Below are 25,446 nucleotides of genomic sequence, written 5' to 3'. Positions count from 1 at the left end.
GAGGGGAGAAGAGGAGGGGAAGGGAAGGAATTGGAGGGAATGGGAGGGGAGGGAGAAGAAGGGAGGAAGGAAGGGAGGGAGGGAGGGAGGAAGGAAAGAAGGGAGGGAGAGCTTGAGTACCGTAGCTCCCGCCTGTAATCCCAAAACTTTGGGAGGCCAAGGTTGGAGGATCGCTTCAGCTTAGGAGTTCAAGACTGGCTCTGGTAACATAGCGAAACCCTGTCTCTATAAAAAATCAAAAAATTAGCCAGGCATGGTGATGCAAGCCTGTAGTCTCAGCTGCTTGGGAGGCTGAGAGACAGGAGGAATGCTTGAGCCTGGGAGTTCGAGGCTATGGTGAGCCATGGTCGCACCACTGTACTCCTGTCTCAAAAAAGAAACAAAAAACAAAGAAAGAAATTGGCGTCGTGAATAGAATACATTACAACATGCTTAAGTATGTTTTTACCCCATGCTATAAGAGAAAAATGAGAAACACACTTCTTTCTGGGATATGTTCAAAAATGTTATTCAAGGCTGGGCGCAGTGGTTCACGCCTGTAATCCCAATGCTTTGGAAGGTCGAGGCGGGTGGATACTTGAGGCCAGCTGACCAAGACCAGCCTGGGCAACGTGGTGCAACCAGGTCTCTACTAAAAATACAAAAATTAGCCAGGCGTGGTGGTACATGCCTGTAATCCCAGCTACTTGGGAGGCTGAAATGGGAGGATCGCTTGAGCCCAGGAGGCCGAGGTTGCATGAGCCAAGATCCCACCACTGCACTCCAGCCTGGGTGACAGAGTAAGAGCCTGTCTTTAAAAAAAAAAAAAAAAAAAAAAAAAAAGGTTATTCAAGATGAGGCCTCCCTGTTTAGTTCCATCTATTCTGTAGTGGTCTACGATACAGCGGTGAATTTAAGTTTTATTCAAAAGGCACATGTACTGTTTGAATCCTGAATCAGAGGCAGGGCCATGTATCTGCCCCCAGGCACACAACTTCCCTGGGGCCGGGCCAGAAGAGAGATGCTTCGTTACAAAGAGGGTCAAAAAAAACAAGGAGAAAAAAGTGCCCACAAAAAAAAAGTTTCCAGAAGCTACACTACCCATACAGAGGAAGATGCAGTTCTTTGCAAAAGCAATCTATCAAGATGGTAATGAGGCATTTTCTAAGATTTTCACATGTTCATTAAGTACAATAATCACTGCATGTTATATACGAAACCATCTTCGTCCATTTAAATAGACATCATGAATTAACTGGACAGTAACATGGTTTGTCAAACTTATAAACAAGTGAATATATGAAATATTTTATCTCTGGTTTGTTTGAATTAGACTTGCAAATGACTTTAAACGAATTTACTAATATACCATGTGCTGCCAAGAGAGGGCAGCACGGATGCTATAAATCAGTGTTTTAAAAAATCCTGTCTTTCCTATTCCATGTAAAATGCACCTAATTTCCACGTGTCTTATTTTTGGAAATGTAATACAAGAAATACCACAGGGGGAAATCAGATTGAATTTAAATGCATCATAAAATTTTCCTAGGAGAGCCCTTTTCTAAAAGCCGCCAGAGGAGAGAGTCATTTAGTGTAAAACTGCCCCCACATCAAGTTTCTCAAAAACGCAGATGGTTTTACAATGTTAAGAGTATAATTAGTATAATTATCACCTTACCCAACCCCACCACATCAAAGAATATGGAAATACAAGATGTATTTTCTAGGCTTGCCTGACCAAGACAGAAGCCGATAGCCATGTGCAATCCTGGGTATTTGAAATGTAGCTTGTCTACCGAGGAACTGATGTCATTATCTAATTCTACCTTAATTAATTTAATCTAATTAAAAAATCGACACTCAGTGGAGTTACCAACAATCTTTCTGAGTATTTTTCAGCAGCTTGGGCATGTGAATTTACTTTTTATGACTGTTGATTTTATAAATGTAAATTAAACATCCATTGGGAACTAAGCTATGAGGCCGCCGAGGCATAAGAACCATACAATGGACTTTAAGAACTTGGGGGAAAGGGTGGGAGGTGGGTGAGAGATAAAAGACTACATTCTGGGGCCGGGTGTGGTGGCTCACGCCTGTAATCCCAACACTTTGGGAGGCCAAGGCGGGCAGATCACAAGGTCAGGAGATCGAAGCCATCCTGGCTAACACGGTGAAACCCCATCTCTACTAAAAAGACAAAAAGTTAGCCGTGCGTGGTGGCGGGCGCCTGTAGTCCCAGCTACTAGGGAGGCTGAGGAAGGAGAATGGCATGAACCCGGGAGGTGGAGCTTGCAGTGAGCAGAGATCACGCCACTGCACTCCAGCCTGGGCGACAGAGTGGGACTCCGTCTCAAAAACAAACAAACAAACAAACAAAAAAGGGTAACTGTTTTCTCCTCAATGGAGTATGTGTGTGTGGAAACATACCTATATATAATTGTTCCAGGCTGAAATGTATCCCTTAAACCTTACATGCTGCAGTCCTAACCCCCAGAACTTCAGAATGTGACTATATGGGAAAGAGTGTCTTTAAAGAGGTCATTAAGGTAAAATGAGGTCACTAGGGCGGGTCCTGATCCAACAGGACTGGTGTCCTCATAAGAAGAGGAGACAAGGATACAGACATGCACAGAGAGACGATCCTGTGAGGACACAGGGAGAAGACGGCATCTCCAAGCCAAGGAGAGAGGCCTCAGGAGGAACCAGCCCTGCCCACATCTGGATCTCAGGCCTCAGCCTCCATGACAGTGAGAGGAAAAGGTCTATTCTTTAACGCCCAGTGTGTGGTCTTTTGTCATGACAGACTGGTTAAATGAATGCAATCATGGAACAAAAATACATATACATGTATTATCAACTGAATGTGTGTGCTCCCCCCAAAATTCCTATGTTGAAATCATCATCACCAAAGTGATAGCGTTAGGAGGTGGGGCCTTTGGGAGGTGATGAGATCACGAAGGTGGAGCCTCATGAATGGGATGAGTGCCCTTACAAAAGGGGCCCCAGAGAGCCCCCTCGCCCCTTCCACCATGTGAGGACACAGCGAGAAGGCGCCGTCTATGAACCAGGAAGCGGGTTCCTTCCAGGTACACAATCTGTCGCATCTTGATCTCGGACTTCCAGCCTCCAGAGCTGTGAGCCATGAATGTCTGCTGTTGAGGCTGCCCAGTCTATGAGCGTATGTTAGTGCAGCCCACACTGGCTGAGACAACATGTGATGGTTCGTTTCATGTGCTGATGGGCCGTGGGATCCCCAGATGTTTGTTCAAACGTTGTTTCGGGGTGTGTCTGTGAGTGCGTTTCCAGAAAAGAAACACATATAATATCATACATATGATATAGTATGATATAGGTATACGATATAATATATAATATAGTATAATACATAGTATAGTAATATATACTATATATAATACATAGTATGTGTAATATACAATATGTACAATATGTACTATATAGAGTACAGAAATATGTATGATATAGTATGACAGGAATGTTATATAGTATAATATATAGTATACCTATATGATACTATCATAGTCATAGTATACTATATTATAGTATAATATATACTATACATATATAATACTATATCATATGTACATAAAATATACTATGTTATATAAAATAATATAGTATTAGATATATTTCTATTTAATATACATATACAGTGGAAATATATATATACATAATAGAAATATAGATACCAGAAAAAAGTAAGTGCGTGTGTGTGTGAGCAGGTGTGTGTGGAATATGCAATTTGGATTTTTTTGGGTTTTTTTGAGACAGGATCTTGCTCTTTCACCCAGGCTGGAGTGCAGTGGTGTGATCACAGCTCACTGCAGCCTCAACTTCCGGGGCTCAAATGATCCTCCAACATCAGTCTCCCAAGTAGCTGGGACTACAGAGATCCACCACCATAATCAACTTTAAATATATATATATATATATATATATATATATTTCTGTAGAGATGGGGTCTCGCTATGTTGTCCAGACTGGTCTCAAACTCCTGGGCTCAAATGATTCTTCCACCTCAGCATCCCAAAGTGCTGGGATTACAGGTGTGAGCCACGGCACCTGGCATTTAATTTCAAGAGATATTGTATCCTATTCGGTGCAGATCTATTTTATAGTCAGGGGAATTCAAACTTGGATATGACTTATTTCCTCATCATTTCGGGTCAACAGTGGAAATGTGGTGTTCCGATTTCCTCCACGGTGCGGGTGAGGGAGAGTGACTTCCTGCCCACCGGCTCTTGGGCAGCAATCGCAGCCCACCTAAAACGAGCTGCAGCTCACCCTGGCTCTCTCATCCCTGGCTGCAAGTGTCTCCCACACATGAGAGTTACACTCTGGTTCCCAGTCTTCCCCTGCCTGACCTGCCACAACTACCACAATCTTTGTCATTGCCAAGCAGCGTAGATCCCGTCTGAGCTCACGTTCCTCTTACCTGTCTACCAGCTTCTTGGCGAACCCAAAGTCCGTGAGCTTGATGTGGCCATCCCTATCCAGCAGGATGTTCTCCGGCTTCAAGTCTCTGTAGACGATCTCCTTGGAGTGCAGGTACTCGATGGCACAGATGATCTCCGCAGAGTAGAAGAGCCCCGTGGTGCTGGAGAAGCGCCCCCGGTTGCGCAGGTAGCTGAAGAGCTCCCCGCCCGGCACGTACTCCATGAGCATGTAGAGGAAGCGCTCGTCATGCCACGTCCAGAACCTGCGGGGACAGCACACGCTCAGGGCCCTGCCAGGGCAAGGCAGGGGGTACGCCGTCAGCTAGGTGTCAGCACAGGCTCAGGGCCCCGCCAGGGCAGGGCGGGGATACGATGTCAGCTAGGTGTTGGCGTATAGATGCAGCTAGATGCCAAAATGTGTGTACAGACAGATGGCAATAGCCAGGGACAGATGTCGGGACATGGAGCACACAGATATCAGCACATGGGTAAAGACGGATGCTAACATATGGGTACAGATAGGTGTTCAAATGCACATACACACAGATGTTACGATGTCTTAGAGACAGATGTTAGGATATGGTGTACATCGGGGCTGATATATGGGTATAAACAGTGTTACCATATGGTATTAAATATGGATATAGACATATGTTAGCATATAGGTGTAGAAATATGCTAATATGTAGTTATAGATAGGTGTTAGGATATGGATGTACACAGATATTACAATATGGATATAGAGAAATGTTGGAATACGGGTGTAGACAGGTGTTAATATGTAAGTGCAGATGTTAGGATATGGGTGTAGGCAGACGTTAGAATATGGATAGAGATCAATGTTACAATATAGGTGAAGACAGATGGTATCTATACGTATAGATGTTACAGTATGGGTGTAGATGGATGTTAGGATACAGGTGTAGACAGAGGTTCATATATGGACATAGATGTTGGAAGATGGGTGTAGGGAGATGTTAACATATAGGAAGAGACAGATGTTATAATATGGGTGTAGATGGATGTTAGGATACGGGTGTAGACAGAGGTTCATATATGGACACAGATGTTGGAAGATGGGTGTAGGGAGATGTTAACATATAGGAAGAGACAGATGTTATAATATGGGTGTAGGTGGATGTTAGGATACGGGTGTAGACAGATGTTAATATACACATAAAGACCGATATTAGACTATGAACATCGATAGATATTAACAGAGGTATAGAGAGATGTTAGGATATGGGCGGAGGCGGATGTAGACTGGTGTTGCTCTGTGGGTGTAGACAGATTAGGATATGGGTGGAGGTAGATGTGAATATGCAGGTGTAGATAGATGCTAACATATGTGACAGATGCTAAGGTGTGCGTACAGACAGATGTTAGGATCTGCGTGTGTGTAGATGTGGCTCTGGGTAGAGACAGGTGCTAAGGTCTGCATATAGAAAGGTGTAATCCATCAGTATAGGTAGATGCTAAGACGTGTGTAGATGTTAAGAGGTGTATAATCAGATATTGGGAGAAGCATATAGATGGATATTAAAATACAAGTTCCATAGATGTTGTCTTACTCCATTCTGGCTGCTATCACAAAAATACCATATACTAAGGGGCCTTACAAATAAGAACCATGTATTCCCCTCAGTTCTGAAGGCTGGACGTCCGAGGTCAGGGCGCCTGCTGATGAACTGCGTGGTGAGGGCTCATTCCTGAGAGAAGGGCCCTTGTCGCTGTGTCCTCCCACGGACCCAGGGGAAAAAGGGGAAACAGACTCCCTCGGGCCCCTTCACCGAGGGCACTGGTCCCGTTCAGTGGCTTCACCCTCACGATCTAATCGCATCCCCCAACGCTCCACCTTTTCATTCCATAGCTCTGGGGGTTACTGTCTCAATATATGGATGTGGAAGGGATGCGTTCGGACAACAGCAGATGTTAAGATATGTGTATCCTGGGACATCCACTGTCTTGGGATGAATGAAGAGTAAATATCACGGTCTCATGATAAACCCGCCAACAGTGTGCTATGGGCTGAACTGTGTCCTCCCAATATCCACATGTTGAAGTCCAAATTCTCAGGACCTCAGAATGTGACTGTATTTGGAGACAGGGCATCTAAACAGGTGAGTAAGGTAAAATGTGGTCACTAGAATGGGCCCAATTCCAACAGGACTGGAGTCCAAAGAAGAGGAGATGAGCACACAGACATGCACAGAGGGACAACCACGTGAGGACACAGAGAGAAGACGGCGTCTAGAAGTGTATGAGACAGGGCTCAGGAGGCACTGGCCCTGTTAACACGTTCTTCTCAAAATTCTAGCTTCGAGAATTATAAAACAATAAATCAGTGTTTAATCTACCCCGTCTATGCTACTTTGTTATGGCAGTGCTAACTAACTACAACACACACATCTTCAGAGATCACACCTGATTCAGTAACCTGGAACTATCATTAAGCCTGAGAATTAACAATAAACTAGCAGACTGCATCCCAAACCTGCTGGGAAAAAGTAGCCCTTTTAAAAAGCCCCAAATGAAGTATTTCGAAGCACTTGCTTGTGGGAGCTTGCCTGAGGTTCTTCTCCTTACAAAGGTGTTGATTAATGGAAGAAAACGCAGCAATGAGAGATTGAGGAAGGTGGCGGTAGGGATGAAAGAAGGAACAGAAGATACCGAGGTGCGTCTGTGCATTCAACATCTCAGCACAAATATAAATACAGTTTGGAGAGATATGCACTGATAACGAAAGAACGCTTTCACCTAAAGATGGGGGAGGATGGGGAATGAGGCAAGATTTGGAACTAAGGGCTTTGGGATTTTTGTTTGTTTGTTTTTAAGACAGAGTTTTGCTCTAGTTGCCCAGGCTGGAGTGCAATAGCGCAATCTCAGCTCACTGAAACCTCCGCCTCCTGTGTGCAAGCGATTCTCCTGCCTCAGCCTCCCAAGTAGTTGGGATTACAGGTGCCCACCACCACGCCCAGCTAATTTTTGTATTTTTAGTAGAGACGGGGTTTCACCATGTTGGCCAGGTTGGTCTCGAACTCCTGACCTCAGGCGATCCACCCGCCTCGGCCTCCAAAAGTGCTGGGATTACAGGTGTGAGCCACCGTGCCCGGTCTGTTTGTTTTTGAAACAGGTTCTTATTCTGTCTGCCCGGCTGGAGTGCAGTGGTGCAGTCATGGCTCATGCAGCCTCAACTTCCCGGGCTCAAGCAATCCTCCCACCTCAACCTCCCAAGTAGCTAGGACTACAGGTGCATGCCACCATGCCTGGCTAATTTTTATTACTATTATTTTTAGAGACGGGGTCTCACTGTGTTGCCCAGGCTGGTCTTGAACTCCAGGGCTCAAGCAATCCTCCTGCCTCGTCCTCCCAAAGTGCTGGGATTACAAACGTGAGCCACTGTACCTGACCTGGGCTTTGTTTTTGGAGAGGACTCAGAAGACACCAGCATGCCCGTGTTTCCATAAGCACATGAGCCTTCACCAGTAGAAGGCACCCAGTAGAATCAGGAGCATAAAGGTCCTCAACCATAACCAGGACCCGTGCCAGTTATGTCTCATCTGATCATGATGCTATCACAGATGCTCCCCTGCAAGCTCATTCTAATGAGCTGCACCCGCTGGTGTACAAAGAAAACAAAATGATGCCCAGGAAACCTTCCCTGAGGACAGGGAAGGATGCTCAAGGTCGACCGGATGGTCTTGTCTGCTAGTACGGGCCATTCCACCAAAACAATGTAGAATGAAGGCAAGGACATGTGAGACAGCTTGCAATGACACAGAGACTAATGCTAAGAAAAATCATAGGCTGGGCACGGAGGCTCAATGCCCGTCATCCCAGCACTTTGGGAAGCCGAGGCAGGAGGATCACTTGAGGCCAGGGGTTCGAAAGCAGCATGAGCAACACAGCAAGATCCCATCTCTACAATAAAAGAATCAGCCAGGCATGGTGGCATCCAAGCAATTCAGGAGGCTGAGGTGGGAGGATCCCTTGAGCCCAGGAATTAGAGGCTGCAGTGAGCTATGATCACACCACTGCACTCCAACCTGGGTGACAGAGCGAGACCCCATTTCTAAAAGGAAAAAAAAATAGACAACATGCTACTGTGAGTTTTAAACGAACATTTATTTGACTAATCACAATGTTTTTATGTATTAGCAAAAATATAGGCCTCTTATAAAAAAGGCTCTTACCTAACGCACTTTTAAATTTGCAGATTCTGCAACAATGCTGGGGTTGGGGGACTAATGACGCTGGAGTGTGGAGGACCCACAAATAAAGGTTGTAGGAATGTCTTCCTCTCTCCACCTTGCTGCTGGACTCCTGCCCCTTAGCAGCCGGGTTGCTGAAGGGAGCTCAGGAAGCCAGGGTTAGAAATTTCTTTTTTATTTTTCCTCAGTTACTAAAGGCTGGGCACCTGTGGCCCACCTCTCCATTCACTTCCTACAGCTCAGCAAGTTCAAAATGTGTGGTCTTGAGGCATAAAGGGAAGCAGGGAGAGCACATGAGGAGGGAGAAGTATTGTGATGGAGGGTTTTTTGTTGTTGTTGTTGTTTTTTGAGACAGAGTCTTGCTCTGTCGCCCAGGCTTGGAGTGCAATAGCACAATTTTGGCTCACTACAACCTCCGTCTCCGGGTTCAAGTGATTCTCCTGCCTCAGCCTCCCGAGTAGCTGGGATTACAGGCACATGCCATCGTGACTGGCTAATTTTGGTATGTAGTGACTGTTTTCTAGAGCAATCTGTTGGAGTTGTAAAAGACCTGCCACATACCCACATTCTTTGCATCTTATCGCTGACATCTGGAGTCATTTTCTCCTAGCTAAATGCCCTATTTTTCTGCTTTGCACCACTGTTGGGCAAGAGTATTCCTCTCAGTAATATTTCATGATTAAGTGCACGGTATCTCAAATGCATGACAGTCAAACTGTATTTTTGTGGATGAGCTTAGAAGACAACCACGATTTCACTGTTCTGGTGGTGAAATACTTTCCAAGGTCCAAATACTATGGTACTAGTGAACTTTTACAATAAACTTGTGTGTCAGCTGGTGACTTTCTAAATTTCTTCAGGGCACAAGGTGGAAGGAAAATGTAGCTACAACTGACCAGCCAAGGTGTGATACTGAAGATCTGGGGGTAACACTGAGCTCTTGAAAATACCATAAATGGTCAAAGCAATAGCAAGACCACTGTCTACAACTGTTAATCTGGTTGAAGAGAATATATATGGCTCTATTTCCCTATGGCTCAAGTATGCAAGAAAAAGATGGATGCATGCCTACACACACACACACACACGGCTCAAGTATGCAAGAAAAAGATGGATGCATGCCTACACACACACACACACACGGCTCAAGTATGCAAGAAAAAGATGGATGCATGCCTACACACACACACACACACACACACACACACACACACAACACTCTCTCCCTCTCTCTCTCCTGTCAATTAGTTTGCAACACATTCTTTGGATATATCCTGTATCCTCCCCCATCCACCCCACTCTGGGATAATAATCTGCACAGATCCTCTTAAGAACAATGCATCACCTTGTCACAATGTAGCAGCAGGTCACCCTTTAGGAGCATCAGAGATAATTAACCATAGTGGGAGATTAGAAGGATTTGGGTAGGTTAGAAGGGAGGAATGAAAGAACTTTCAGGATTAAGCAGGCATGTAGAATATGCAAGTCCTGACAATACAAAGATCTCAGGTTCAGTCACCTGGCTTGCAGGGGAAGTTGCAATTTCAACCACGGGTAGGATGATCTGTAGAGGAAGAGAGTTAGGGCTTTGTATCAAATGAGAAGAGGAGGGAAGGGAAGAGGGGAGGAGGGGAGTGGAGAAGAGGTAAGGAGAGGAGGAGGGAAAGCAGGGGAGAAAAAGTTACTGCATGAGTGGGGGAAACTACTCAGATGTGTAAGGTTGTATGAAAATATATTTGTTCCACAAGTGTCTCAGTAAAATCAACATCAACAAACTACAAGATTTAACAAAGTCATCTAATCAGTATATATGAAGTGAACACACCATTTTTGCCTATACACTAATGCGGGATCACCCTTCAGTATCTTTAAGAAGTAACAGTTTATAAAGAGAGGTAGCAAGTAAGAACATATTCCTATAAGGAAAAAAAATCTGGAAAACTGGGATTCCCTTGCCCTTCCCCAAATCAATAAGATTAAGTAAATATTAGAAGAAAAAAAAAGTTCTCTGAGACATCCTTCCTTCAAATCTTCCTTCAAATCAGTAAGACTTTGCAGACGAGTGTGGTGGCTCACACCTGTAATCCCAGCACTTTGGGAGGCTGAGGCAGGAGGATCACTTGAGACCAAGAGTTTGAGACTAGCCTGGGCAACATAGGGAGACTCTGTCTCTGGAAAAAAATAAAAAGATAAGGCAGGTATGGTTTGTGCATGCCTGTAGTCCCAGGTACTCAAGAGGCTGAGGTGGGAGGACAGCCTGAGCCCAGGAGTTGAAGACTGCAGTGAGCTATGACTGAACCTCTGCACTCCAGCCTCAGTGACAGAGCAAGACCTTATCTGGAAAAAAAAAAAGACTTTGCTTACGTGGACAGAATTTGTACAGAGCTGGGTATCACTAAAGATAAGGGAAAAAATGCTGAAAGAGATACTGCCTTTACTATCTCCAAAAAACATTTACAAAACTTAAGTCATCATGTGCAGGGACTGTGGAATGGGACGGAGTTTAGTGACCACAGGTGATTTCAAATCTGAGTTTAGAAAATTAGAAACCGATGCATCAGTTCAACGATTCCAGTTAACTGCCCCTGACATCACGTCTATAAAAGTTCAAAAGCAATAGAAGATAAGAGGGTTTATCACAACGGATATGAGAAGCATGTTCAAGATCTAACCCTTACTGTACGTACTAGCCTCAGGAATCAATGAATTTGTCAACACATTAATCAGTAACTCAACAGCCACATTCTTTACTGGTTTCCAGATGTTTTGCACAAGGGCCCCTTATGTGCCAAGCAATGTCCTCAGTACATAATGTCCTCAGGAAGGGCAGATCTTGTGACTGTCATGAGCTTTGCAGGCTTGATGGGGAACAGACATTACATAGTAAACTTGGAAGGATGGCTGGAGGGGGTCTTGCAAGACCAGGTAGAAGGTGGGGACCAGGAGGCAGGGGGCATCTCTGTCCCCACAGCTGAAGGCCAAAGGAAGACTGGGGAGGGACATAAAAGAAAGCTGGAGGCCAGGTGCAGTGGCTCACATCTGTAATTCCGGCACTTTGGGGGGCCAACGTGGCAGATCACTTGAGCCCAGGGGCTCAAGACCAGCCTAGGCAACAAAGCAAGATCACATCTCCACAAAAAAATTAAAATTTAGGGCCAGGTGTGGTGGCTCATGCCTGTAATCCCAGCACTTTGGGAGGCCAAGGTGGGTGGATCACAAGGTCAGGAGATCGAGACCATCCTGGCTAACACGGTGAAACCCCGTCTCTACTAAAAATACAAAGTATTAGCCGGGCGTGGCGGTGGGCGCCTGTAGTCCCAGCTACTTGGGAGGCTGAGGCAGGAGAATGGCGTGAACCTGGGAGGCGGAGCTTGCAGTGAGCCGAGATCACACCACTACACTCCAGCCTGGGGGACAGAGCGAAACTCTGCCTCAAAAAAAAAAAAAAAAAAAAATTAAAAGTTAGGTGGTCATGGTGATGTGCACCTATACTCCTATCTACTTGAGAAACAGAGGTAGCAGAATCACTTGTGCCCAGGAGTTCAAGATCAGCCTGGGCAACATAGCAAGACCTCCAAAATTTAAAAATTAGCCAGGCTTGGTGGTGCAGGCCTGTAGTCCCAGCTACCTGGGAGGCTGAAGTGGGAGGATAACTTGGGCCCAGGAGAATGAGGCTGCAGTGAACTACGATGGCACCACTGCACTCCATCCTGGGCAACAGAGAAAGGCCCTGTCTTTAAAAAAAAAAAAAAAAACTAGAGATGGGGTCTCACTAAGATGCCCAGGTTGGTCTCAAACTCCTGGCCTCAAGCAATCCTCTCGCCTCAGCCTCTGACAGTGGTGAGATTACAGGCATGAGCCACTGCGCCCTGCCTATTTTCACATTAGAAAGGTTTGGGCTGACACGGGAGGAAGGGGTGAGTCCAGCAGAGATCGGAGATCAATGGAGAGCAGGGGAGGGCATCTAGATAAGCTATGGTGGCTTCTGTGAAGACAGCATTGACGTGGATGGGCTCAGGAGATGGGTTTTAGAATTGGAAAGGGGCAAGGCATGGTGGTGTGCACCTGTAATCCTAGCTACTTAGGAGGCCGAGGCAGGAGAATCATTTGAAACTACGAGTTTGAGACCAGCCTGAGCAACACAGTGAGATCCTCTCCCTACAAAAAAAAAAAAAATTAATTAGCTGGACATAGTGGTACGCACGTGTGGTCCCAGCTACTTGGGAGGCTGAGGTGGGAGGATCTCTTGAGCCCAGAAGGTCAAGGATGCAGTGAGCCATGACTGCACCATTGCAGTCCCAGCCTGGATGAGAGAGCAAAACCACATCTCTTTAAAAAAAAAAAATTAAAAGGGCAGGACTCAGGATTACAGTGAATGCAGTCAAAGAAAAGGAATAAAAAATGGTTCCGAGGTGAGCCCCAGGAGCTGGAAGGACCACTTCCGAAATGGGGAAGTGCAAATGAGGAAATGACTAGGGCTGAGGGACAAGGAGGAAGAGCAGGAATCACTTTTGGTGAGAGGCATCTGAGCAGAAGGCTCAGAGAGTGGTGAAGTGGGCACACACGTGTAGCTTGGCAGGCTGAAGGCGTGGGTTGGCAGCAGCGCTTGGGAATCTGGAGACCAGCAAGACAGCGAATGCAAATACAGAGCAAGAGGAATGAGAGGGCAGAGGCGCTCCTGTTTCCCACTGCGGGATCCAAGGAAACATCACCAGGAAGTGCGTGCCCACAGGCACACAGCCTTGCTCCTAGGGTCACATCCACCCTCCCATCCTCTGCAACTCTGCCTTGCGCAGCTGAGCTCCTCCTCTCGACGAGAAAGTGAGGTCACCCCCCCTGCCACATGCACTGGAAGACCTCCTCCACACCAGCAGCACATCCACGGCCCCTTTCCTCCACGTCCACACCATCTGTTGTTTTCTTACTGTCTTGTTTTTTTCCTGGATAGGGTCTCACTCTGTTGTTGCACAGGATGGAGTGCGGCGGTGCGATCATAGGTCACTGCAGCCTTCAACTCCTGAGCTGCAGCAATTCTCCCACCTCAGCCTCCTGAAGACCTGTGACTACAGGCATGCAACACCATCCCTCGCTATTTCTTTGAGCTTTTTGTAGAGACAGGGTCTCACTATATTGCCCAGGCTGGTCTAAAACTCCTGGGCTCAAGCGATCCTCCTGCCTGGGTCTCTCAAAGTGCTGGGATTATAGGCGTGGGCCACCATGCTTGGATTTTTTTTGAGTTTTTATAACTGCCATTCCAATAGATGACTGGATAAAGAAAATTTAGTATATAAAAGCCACAGAAAATGTAGTATATCAACACCACCATCAAAAATAATATCATGTCTTTTGCAACGACAGGGATGGAACTGGAAAGCACTATCCTAAGTAAAATAACTGAGACACAAAGTCAAATACCACAAAGTCTCGCTCAAAAGTGGGAACTCAACAGTGGGTCCACATGGACATAGAAATGGAAATAACAGATACGGGGACTCCCAAAAGGGAAACGTTGGGAAGGGGTTGAGGGCCGAGAAATTACCTATCGGGTACAATGTTCATTATTTGGGTAAGGGGTACACTAGAAGCCCAAAGCTCACCATGACACGATACATCCCGGTACCAAACGTCCACGTGTGCCCCTGAATGTCTAAAAATCAACAACAACAACAATACTACAACTTCTCTTCCTCAAAATACCCCAGAGGGATCTCCAAGAAAACAAGAGACAAAAATGATGCATACTCTAGTGGCATGAGGCCAAAACTGCGTGGGGCACGTGTGCGTGTGTGCATGCATGCATATATGTGTGTGCGCATGTGCACGTGTGTGTGTGCGTGTGTGTGTGTGCGTGTGTGCATGCATGCATATATGTGTGTGTGCGTGTGCACGTGTGTGTGTGCGCGTGTGTGTGAGGGGGCTTTTTTAACACAAAGAAAAGTACAGAAGGATCCACACCAGGCTGTCAAATAGTTACCTGGCAATGAGGGACGGTGAGTGGAAGAAAGGAAAACTTAGGCAAGCCTCAAGAAAAATCCATAACTAAAAACACTGCACAGGCGCCCTGCATCAGTGGGAAAGGCATCTAATTATAATACTAAAAATGTATTTGTGGGGCCTGGGTGGTGGCTCATGCCTGTAATCCCAGCACTTTGGGAGGCCCAGGCGGGTAGATCACCTGAGGTCAGAAAATCCAGATCAGTCCGGTCAACTAGGCGAAAACCTGTATTTACTAAAAATACAAAATTAGCTGGGGGTGGTAGTGCATGCCTGTAATTGCAGCTACTTAGGAGGCTGAGGTGGGAGAATCGCTTGAACCCAGGAGGCAGAGGTTGCAGTGACCCAAGATTGCACCGCTGCACTCCATCCTGGGTGACAGAGGGAGACTCCATCTCAAACAACAACAAAATTAAAACAATGTATCCAAGCAGCTGAAAGCAGGCAATGGAACAGACATTTGCGGAATGGTGTTCAGAGCAGCATTATTCACTACAGCCAAGAGGTGGAAGGCACCCCAGTGTCCATGGATGAATGAATGCATAAACACAACATGCTGTATCCTCTACACGATGGGATACTACCCAGGCTTAGAAAGCAGGGAAATTCCTTTCTACAGGATGGGGGAATCTGAAGGACATTACAGTAACTGACAGAAGCCAGCCACAAAAGGACAAATGCTGTAGGATTCTGCCTATATAAGGTTCCTAGAATCACCAAATTCACAGAGCAGAGAGTACAAGGGAGGTTGGCGGGGCGGGGCTGGAGGGAGGGGCACTAGGCGTGTCTCATGAGGACAGAGTTTCAGCTGGGGAAGGTGAAAAGGAGTTCTGGAGATGGATGGGGATGGGGGGCAGTTGCACAAAAACATGAATGTGCTCCATGCCACTAAACCGTGCTTTTTTTTTTTTTTTTTTTTTTTTCCTGAGACAAAGTCTTACTCTGTTGCCCAAGATAAAGTGCAGCGACAATCTCAGCTCACTACAACCTCCGCCTCCCGGGTTGAAGTGATTGATCTTCCTGCTTCAGCCTCCTGAGTAGTGAACTGTACACTTTTTTTTTTTTTCCCCTGAGATGGAGTCTCGCTCAGTACCCCAGGCTGGAGTGCAGTAGCGCGATCTCGGCTCACTGCAAGCTCCGCCTCCCGGGTTCACGCCATTCTCCTGCCTCAGCCTCCCAAGTAGCTGGGACTCTAGGTGCCCGCCACCATGCCTGGCTAACTTTTGGTATTTTTAGTAGAGACGGGGTTTCACCATGTTAGCCAGGATGGTCTCGATCTCCTGACCTCGTGATCTGCCCACCTCGGCCTCCCAAAGTGCTGGGATTACAGGTATGAGCCACTGTGCCGGCCATGAACTGCACATTTTAAAAATGGTTAAAATGAGGCCGGGCATGGACGCTCATGCCTGTAATCTCAGCACTTTGAGAGGCCAAGGCAGGAGGATTGAGTGAGGTCAGGAGTTTGAGAACAGCCTGGGCAACAAAGCAAGACCACATCTTTGCCAAAAATTTAAAAATTAACTGGGCATGGTGGCATGTGCCTGTAGTCCCAGCTTTACTTGGGAGCCTGAGGGAGGAGGACTGCTTGAGCCTGGCAGTTGGAGACCAGCCTGTGCAACACAGCAAGACCCTGTCCCTACCAAAAATTTAAAAATTAGCCAGGCGTGGTAGTGCGTACCCATAGTCCCAGTTACTTGGGAGGCTGAGGCAGGAGGATCACCTGAGCCCAGAAGGTTGAGGCTGCAGTGGGCCATGACTGCACCAGTGCACTGTGGCCTGGGCAACAGAGCAAGAACTCATTTCTTTAAAAAAAAAAAAAAAAAGGAAGTTAAAATAGTAAAATGTAAAATGTCATGTGATATATGTTAACAAAATAAAAAAAATTAAATTTTAAAGAATGTTTTCCAGCATAGAGCGCAATCTATGCATCTATGAATGGGGGGGAAAGTCAACATAAAGAAAGGGTCAATGTCATCGACAATGACTGAGACAAGAGAGGTTTCCCAGTCCCCTCCCCCTCCTCGCCAGTGACCTCGGCTGAGTTGCTCTGTCCTCATCTTTAGCTGACAGCAGCACTTTCCATCTGCAAAGCTGATCTGCTGTCTTTTATTTGCAGGGTCTGCGGAGATGGCTTCTCCTCTAAGGGCTTTTTTCGCTTCTGCTTTTGTTTTTATGAACAGGCAAATCAGCCTCACTAATTTGGAGATGCCTAATACAGAAGTTGGTCCTCCTCTCTCCAGAGGCTGCCATAAAGCTGGGCTTTTGCCGTAAGAAGAAGAAAATGAGCCATCGTCATCCCATCTCCTCCAACATCTCTCTGTGCCACGCAAGGCTCTGGAACCGTTCTACTTTCCGACCTGGCTCCACTGCAACTAGCCCTTAAACAAGGTGACCTAGCAGCCCTAGTGGCTCCGTCCACCTGTGGCTTCCTCCCTCCAAGGACCCTGCCTCAGGCGCTCTTCTGAGACAGTTGCCTGCAGATGTTTTGCCCTCAGTTTCCCAAACTGGAATGCACTCTCCCTCCTTGGATTTCCTCAATGTCCAGCAGCCCAAATGCACAGCTGAGCCAGAGCCAGTCCTTCCTCACATCCCAGTCCCCACGGCAGTCTCCTACACATCTGAGCTCACTGCATTCCTGGGTCCACCTCCTGGCTGAACCCAGATTTGAATTTCTCCCCCATGTCCCTCCTGCCCCCGTAGTGACCCATGGCTTCCGTGTCACTCCCTGTCTAGAATGATTTTCCACCACCTACCCCTTTCAGTCAATAAACCCCGACTCCTCCTGCAAAATTCTCCTTAGGTGTCCATTTCATCTTCACCCCTACCTCTTGCCCTCCAAAGCTGGTAAGGCCCCTTTTCCACGTATCGCTGGGACTCTTCTCAGCCTACGCAGGCACCGGAAGACACGGCATCAAACGGAAAACTCTATTCAGAAGACACTACAATTGCATTCTCTTGCAAGAATTTAAACCTCCCTTTTCATACATAGAAAAAGGGAATGAAGGTAAGAAATAATAAAAAAGAAAAATATAGATAATAAAATAAGCCTCCCTTTTTGAAGCGTCTGCTTTGCCCCAAATACTAAACATGCAATGTATCATTTTTTTGGCCAAAGAAGAGGAAGAGAAGATCCAGGAGCTGCCTGCCTTCACTCTGGTCTCTAGGCTTTGCAGGCAGTGATGACAGAGCAAGATGCGCTATTTCTAGATTTTTGCTTTTAAAATTCAAATAGAGAGCAAAAAAAATAAATAAATAAAAGGAGAGAACATGGTGTTCTTTCTTCCTGAACTCTCAGGAAAACAAAGGAACGATTTTACTCCTACCCCCAACAAGTACCAGTGACGACGGGGACCACACTCAAGTTTGCAGACTTTAAAAAAAGATGTTTCCAAGAGATGCATCCACCCTCCCTGAAGAAGAGGTGCTGGCATGAACTCCTCTCCACGGAGAAGCGAGCGGTCATCCAGGAACTAGAAGGATGTGGCCCGGAGTGGAGAGACCTCTTCCCTTCCAAGTTCTGTAGAAGAAAGCTGGCTAAGCCCTGCAACCACCGACCAAACTCACTGGCTTGGCTCAGCTGCTGTGCCATAGATAATACGGCACTGGAACCACAGTTTGGCCCATAAGCCAATCAATCATGACAGAAGAGTGGGGCTACAGGCTCAGGGGCTGGGGCAGAAAAGGGAGAAAGGGACTCCACACGCACAGGTAGTTATCTGTCTGTGCATCCGCTACAGTGGGTGTCAACGGGGCTGATTCTGCTCCCGACAATAAACACAGGACAATGTCTGGAGACATCTTTGGCTGTCACACTGGAGTGGGGGTGCTAGAGGCATCTGGTGGGTGGAGCCCAGAGACACTGCTCAGCACCCTACAGTGCACAGGATGGCCCCACCACAGAGAATCCTCCAGCCCCAAATGTCAGCAGTGCTGAGGTTCAGAAACTCTACTAATACGTTCCATCATCAATCTATCAATCAATTACCTACCTATCTCAATATCTATCAACCATCTACCATGTATAGCTACCAGTTATCTACCAATCAGCTATCATCTATAGCTATCATCTATCAATCACCTATCTCAATATCTATCAATCACCTATAATCTACAGCTATCATCTACCTCAATATCTGTCATCTATCAAATATCTGTCTCAATACTGATCTCTATCCATCCATCCATCCATCCATCCATCCATCCATCCATCAACGATCTGCCATAGTGGTTCACAACCGGGGATAACTTTTTGTCCCCCCATAAGGGAAACTAAGCAGTATCTAGAGACGTCTTTAGATACTCGTCACAGATGGGATTGGTGCTCTTGGCATCTGCTGGGTGGAGTCCAGGGACGCTGCTCAACACGCTACAGTGCACAGGATGCCCCACTACACAGTCCTCCATGATCCTGCCCCATGTGTCAGCACTGCTGAGGCTGAGAAACTCTCTTTTAGCATGAGATCTCTGTCTATATGCAATCAGTCATTAATCTATCAATCACCTACTCATCTCAGTATCTATCATCTATCATCTATAACTGTCTCTATTAATATCTATTATCTATCACCTATCTTAATATCATCCATTAGCTCCCCATCATCTATCTGTTCACCTATCAATCACCCATCACTTACACCTATCTTAATATCTATTACCTATCACCTATCCATCTCAACATATGCTTACCTATCGTATCTATCATCTCTCTGTCGGTGGTCTGCCTATCACAGTGGTTCACTGGTGGAGAAAACTTTGCCCTCCCTCCCTGAAGGAACACTTGGTTACGTATGGAGACATTTCTGCTTTTCATAACTGAGGTTGCTGCTCCTGGCCCCTGGTGGGTGGAGCCCAGGGACACTCCCCAACACCCTGCAGTGAGCAGGATGGCCCCACCCCACAGACTCCTCCAGCCATAACTGTGAGGCACCTCCACGTAAAGTCCTTGTTTTATACTTTCATCAAGAAGTCCAAGGCCTAAAACTGCCAGTATGGAAAGCAGATGTTGAGCAAGGCAACTTACATTTAGAAGAGAAGCTGCACAGCTGGGAGGATGAAATTCATTCTTCACAGAGGATCTAGGATTCTCCTCTAAGACATGCTCCTCATTATGCAACGTTGGACACCCTCCAGCATTTTATCCATGAAGCTGGCCAGACCCAGCGTGCTGTCTCGTGTTATATACAGGGAATGCCAAGTGCCTGAATGCACTGGATCAACTTTAATCCAGTTCTTAAAGCCACTTGGTCCCTGAAGTGTTAATGCACAGAAAAAGCAAAATGCTATAGCAGGTTATCATAATACTGCAGGGCACTGAAAGATCAATTCTCAGCAAGTCACTAAGGAGGTCTCGTGGGCTAAGTTACATCACCCTCTCCAAGTCCATACTGTTTTTTGGATTCTTTTTTGAGACAGGGTCTTTCTCTGTCCCCCAGGCTGGAGTGCAGTGGCACAATCTCGGCTTACTGCAACCTCCGCCTCCCAGGCTCAAGGGATCCTCCCACCTCAGCTTCCTGAGTAGCGGGGACTACAGGCACCCCCACCACACCCAGCTAATTCTTGTATTTTTTGTAGAGACAGGGTCTTGCCATGTTGCCCAGGCTGGTCTCGAACTTCTGGGCGCAAGGGACACTCCCACCTCAGCTTCCTAAGATGCTGGGATTGTAAGTGTGAGTCAACATGCCCAAGTGGCAAACTCATTTTCTGTAATGTTTTGGGAAAAGTCACCTGTAAACTGCTATCACCATTAAGTCTTTGAAGGCTCATTGTTGACAATCATTTCTCTAGATCCAAAACTTTTCACAAGAGCTGTGGACTTCAGAGCCTGCCTTGTGTTCTGCACTATTTCAAAATCAAAGAAATGTTTTGCTTTGCTTTGTTTTGTTTTGTTTTGTTGTTGAGACGAAGTCTCGCTCTGTCACCCAGGCTGGAGTGCAGTGGCATGATCTTGGCTCACTGCAAACTCTGCCTCCCAGGCTCAAGAGATTCTAGTGTCCCGGCCTCCCAAGTAGCTGGGTTCTAGACGTGCGCCACCATGCCCAGCTAATTTTTGTATTTTTAGTAGAGACAGGGTTTCCCCACATTGGCCAGGCTAGAATTTTCTTTTTATTTTTTTTCCTTAAGAGACAAGATCTCACTATGTTGCCCAGGCTGGTCTGGAACTCTTGGTCTCAAGCGATCCTCCCGCCTTGGCCTCCAAAAACACAAGGATTTCAGGTGTGAGCCACTGAGCTCAGCCCCAAATTTCAGAGAATTCTGAAATGAGTTCCTGCCACGTTTTCCCAAAACACTGAATAAAATCTTCCCAAGAATAATATCAAAAGTGGCCTTAAATTCCACATAGACTTTAAATGATGAGGAAAAATTCATGCTTTTTGGCACCACCACCAGGCGGACCTGACATACAAATAACAGCTCACATTCGACTATAACCAGCACTGAGAGGAGCCGGTGAGCTGTACAGGCAAAGGACAATTCATGTGGCATCCAAAATGTCCTCTTCAAAAGCTGTCATGGTGCAGAGAAATTTCACTCCTTAAAAGATTGAAATAGGCCAGGCACGGTGGCTCGCATCTGTAATCTCAGCATGTTGGGAGGTCGAGGTGGGAAGATCATTTGAGCCCAGGAGTTTGAGACCAGCCTGGGCAGCAAAGTGAGACCCCGCCTCTACAGAAAATTTTAAAATGAGGCAGGTGTGGTGGTGCACATCTGTAATCCCAGCATGCCAGGAGGCCAAGGCAAGTGGATTGCTTGCAGCCTAAAGTTCAAGACCAACCTGGGCAACATAGCAAGACCCTGTTCATAGAAAACAAACAAAAACATTATCTTCACCAAAGAGATTGTGAAAAATATATACATATATTTTTTAAAAATTAAAAATAAAAACATTAGCAGGGTGTAGTGGTGGGTGCCTATAGTCCTGGCTACTCTGGAGGCTAAGGCAGGAGGATGGCTTAAGCCCGGGAGGTTGGGGCTGCAGTGAGCCGTGACTGCGCCACTGCACTCCAAGATGGGCCACAGAGCAAAACCCTGTCTCTAAATTTAAATCTATATCTATATACTTTTTTTATATATAAAAGATAAAAATAAACCAACATAGGTAACTTTGGACAGAATTTCTAAAGTCTCTAGGGCTTTATGAGACTTAAGAAACGTAAATGACTTTGTTCCTTAATTGAAAGTAGGGAACATCAAAATCAGAATCCATGTCCCTGCAGGAATCCACCTTATCTGCTAAGGAAAACAGTCGGGAGCTATCCTGGCTTGAAGAAAGGAGAACTATCTAACTAAAGCTCTGTTCTGCAAGCTCCTCCCTATTTTTTAACTTGCGGGAGTTCAAGAATTCCGTCCTGGGGAATTCTCTCACTTGCACGCCCCAGCCACTCTCACGTCCCTGCGGTTCTGCTGTGGGATTTTAGGTTTCCGAACTGTACAGTACTCAGGAACCCATCGCCTAGGCTGCTCTCCTGCTCCAGGAGGCGCAGGGGGTGTGTGTGAGCTCCTCAGGGCTATCATTAACAAAGTACCGCAAACTGAGGGTTGGGGTGGGGGGATGCGGCAGACAACAGTCATGCACTCTCAGTCCAGGTACAGTGGCTGACACCTGCAATCCCAGCACTTTGGGAGGTTGAGGCAGGAGGATAGATTCAGGCCAAGAGTTTGAGACCAGCCTGGGCAACACAGCAAGACCTCATTCTACAAAAACTTTTAAAAGTTAGTCAGGCATGGGGGCACATACCTGTAGTCTCAGCTAGTTGGGAGGCGGTAGAGGCTGCAGTGGTCCATGACTGTGCCGCTGAATTCCAGCCTGGGCAAGAAGGAGTGAGACCCCGTCAAGAAGAAAGAGAAATGAAGAGAGGAAGGGAAGAAGGGAGGGAAAGAAAGAGAGAGAAAAGGAAAGAGAGAGAGTTAGGAGAGGAGAGGAGAGGAGAGGAGAGGAGAGGAGAGGAGAGGAGAGGAGAGAGAGAGAGAAGGGAGGGAGGGAGGGAAGAAAAGAAAAAAAAGAATAGAAAAGAGAAAGAAAGAATAGTGAAACCCTGTCTCCGCTAAAAATATAAAAGTGAGCTGGACATTGTGGTGCGGGCCTGTAGTCCCAGCTACTCGGGAGGCTGAGGCAGGAGAATCGCTGGAACTTGGGAGGTGGAGGCTGCAGTGAGCCGAGACTGCACCATTGCACTCCAGTCTGGGTGACAGGGCAAGACTCTGTCTCAAAAAAAAAAAAAAAAAAAAAAAAAAGGAAAAGGAAAGGAAGAAAGAAAAGAAATGTATTCTCTCATGACTTTGGAGCCCCAAATCCAAAGTTCAGCATGATGGTGTTGGTGGGGTTGGTTCTTCTACAGGCTCTGATGGAGAATCTGTCCCTGGCCTCTCTCCCAGGTTCTGGGAGTAGCCGGCAATCCTTGGAGTCCCCTGGCTTGGAGATGTACCATTCCTCCAACCTCTAACTCTATCCTCACAAGGTGTCCTCCTCTCGGTGTTCGGCCGTCTCTGTGTCTGTGTCTCCTTCCTTTTCTCGTAAGGACACCAGTCACACAAGGTTAAAAGCACAATGTACAGCAGAATCAGTCTATCCTACTTGCATTTCATTTTTATTTTTTTTGTTTTGTTTTTACAAACAGGGTCTTGAGTACAGTGGTGCCATCACAGCTCAATGCAGCCTCGAGCTCTTGGCCTTAAGCAATCCTCTTGCCTCATCCTTCCTAGTAGCTGGGAGCAGAGGTGTGCGCCACCACACCTGACTAATTGTTTAATTTTCTGTAGAAACTGAGTCTTGCTATGTTGCCCAGGCTGTTCTCAAACTCCTGGGCTTAAGTGATCCTTCCACCTCAGCCTCCCAAAGTGCTACAGTTACAGGCATGAGCCACTGTGCCTGGCCACTTGCATTTTAATTACCTCTGCAAAGACCCTATTTCCAAATAGCATTCCGATTTCATTCACAGGAGTCGGGGTGAGGATTTCAACATATCTTTTCTGGAGACACAATTCGACCTTCAACAGGGTGGAATCCCCAGAACTGGAGCCCCTCACCCAAGATTTCAGGCACACCCCACAGTATCATGCTTAGGACACCTGCAAGCCACAGAAAAATGCAACGAAGCAAACGAGAAAGGGAAGGGTCCCACCTGCAAGCCCAGCCTTCAAAAGAACTCCTTTGTTTTTGTGAAACAGAGTCTCACTCTTGTCACCCAGGCTGGCGTGCAGTGGCATGATCTCAGCTCACTGCAACCTCAGCCTCCCGGGTTCAAGCGATTCTCCTGCTTCTGCCTCCTGAATAGCTGGGAATACAGGTGTGCACCACCACACCCAGCTAATTTTTGTATTTTTAGCAGAGATGGGTATTCACCGTGTTGGCCAGGCTAGTCTGAACTCCTGACCTCAGGTGATCCACCTGCCTCGGCCTCCCAAAGTGCTGGGATTACGGGTATGAGCCACCATGCCCATCCTCTGCATATGATTTTGTTCGAAGCTCAGGCAGCATTGGGTCCAGAGGAGAAGGCAGGTGCACTTGTTCCGGTACACACAAGGTGCTTCAATAATATGATGGGAGGCACCCTGTGTCCCGGGGACAGCAGGTGAATGAGGGAAAACAAGTAGGTGTTTCTTAGATGGGGGAAGTGAAGGACAATGACGAGAGCAAAGAAGGAGGCCGGTCAATGAAGGGTGGCCTGGGAGAAGCACGGGAGTGAGTGGGTGAACAGCACCTTCTACCTTCTCCTGCAGGGAGGTGCTGGCAGGAGGCCAGTCCATGAGGATATTGGTAGGAGAATGCTGCATTGCTGGGGCTTTATATGGGATATTTCAGGAGCTCCCTGAGAATGACCAGAGAGAAGCAGGTCATTGCAGAGGTACCTGGGAGGACTAGTGAGGCTATAAAGTGAGGAATGTCTTCAAGGGGAGCAAGGCTGGGAGAGAAAGACCAGGTAGGAGGGAGGCCAGTACAGAAAATCAGGGCAGAGAGACGGGACCCAGATAAAGCAGAAGATGGATAGGTGGACAGGAGAGGAGTGGTAGTAAGATGGCGGAGGGAAGACGTGGGAATTGGATGGAAGGCACCCATGGAGGGAAAGGAGAGACACACAGGACATTCTCATCTAAGGCACCTGGCTGGAAACGGAATTACCCTGCTGTAATGGTCTGAATATCTTGTGTCCTCCCAAATCCCTATGTTGGATCCTCACTCTCACGATCATGGTGTTAGGTGGTGGGTCCTTTGGGAGGTCATGAGGGTAGAGTCTCAAGAATGGGATGAGTGCCCTTATAAAAGGGACCCCAGAGAGATCCCTCGCCCCTTCTGCCATATGAGGACACAGTGAAAAGGCGCCATCTAGGAACCAGGAAGCGGGTCCTCACTAGACACTGTATCTGCCATGTCTTGATCTTGGACGTTCCATCCTCCAGAACCATGAGGCAAATGTCTGTCATTTGTAAATTACCAAGTCTAAGATCCTTTGTTATAGCAGCCCGAATGGACTCACACACCTACCCTAGGACATAAGACTGTTGTGTACCATCAGCTGGAAGGGTGTGGGCTGCATCTAAATGGGATATCTCTCATCCACAGTCAACCAGAAACCCACGAAACCTGAAGCCCAGGCCCGTCCAAAAGACTGTGGTCCCTTAAAAATCAACTTAACCAGTTCTCCAGAGAGCTACAGATGCAGAACCCAAGGAGGTGAGGAGACAAAGATTCTTGCATCCTTTTCCAGGCAGAGATACTTGGCTGACCCAGGAGAGGAGCAAGGGGCCTTGGGCATGGACTTCTGAACACAGAGTATTTCTTTTTGGACCTGGTCAGCCATGGAGGTCAGGAG

At 46.8% G+C, this 25,446-nt stretch overlaps 1 protein-coding gene across 3 annotated transcripts in view; it reads right to left on the bottom strand.

Moving 5' to 3' along the window:
• PRKX (protein kinase cAMP-dependent X-linked catalytic subunit) overlaps window positions 1–25,446 on the bottom strand; it is a 134,759-nt gene that overhangs the window by 70,772 nt on the left and 38,541 nt on the right. For all 3 annotated transcript variants that reach the window (XM_037986301.2, XM_073013895.1, XM_037986302.2), the window contains exon 3: window positions 4,433–4,696. In XM_037986301.2, the coding sequence (XP_037842229.2) occupies window positions 4,433–4,696 (264 nt within the window). The remainder of the gene's footprint in view (window positions 1–4,432; window positions 4,697–25,446) is intronic.

This window comes from Chlorocebus sabaeus, chromosome X (genome assembly GCF_047675955.1).
Source record: "Chlorocebus sabaeus isolate Y175 chromosome X, mChlSab1.0.hap1, whole genome shotgun sequence".
NCBI lineage: Eukaryota > Metazoa > Chordata > Mammalia > Primates > Cercopithecidae > Chlorocebus > Chlorocebus sabaeus.
This window is presented reverse-complemented; position numbering and strand designations above follow the sequence as displayed.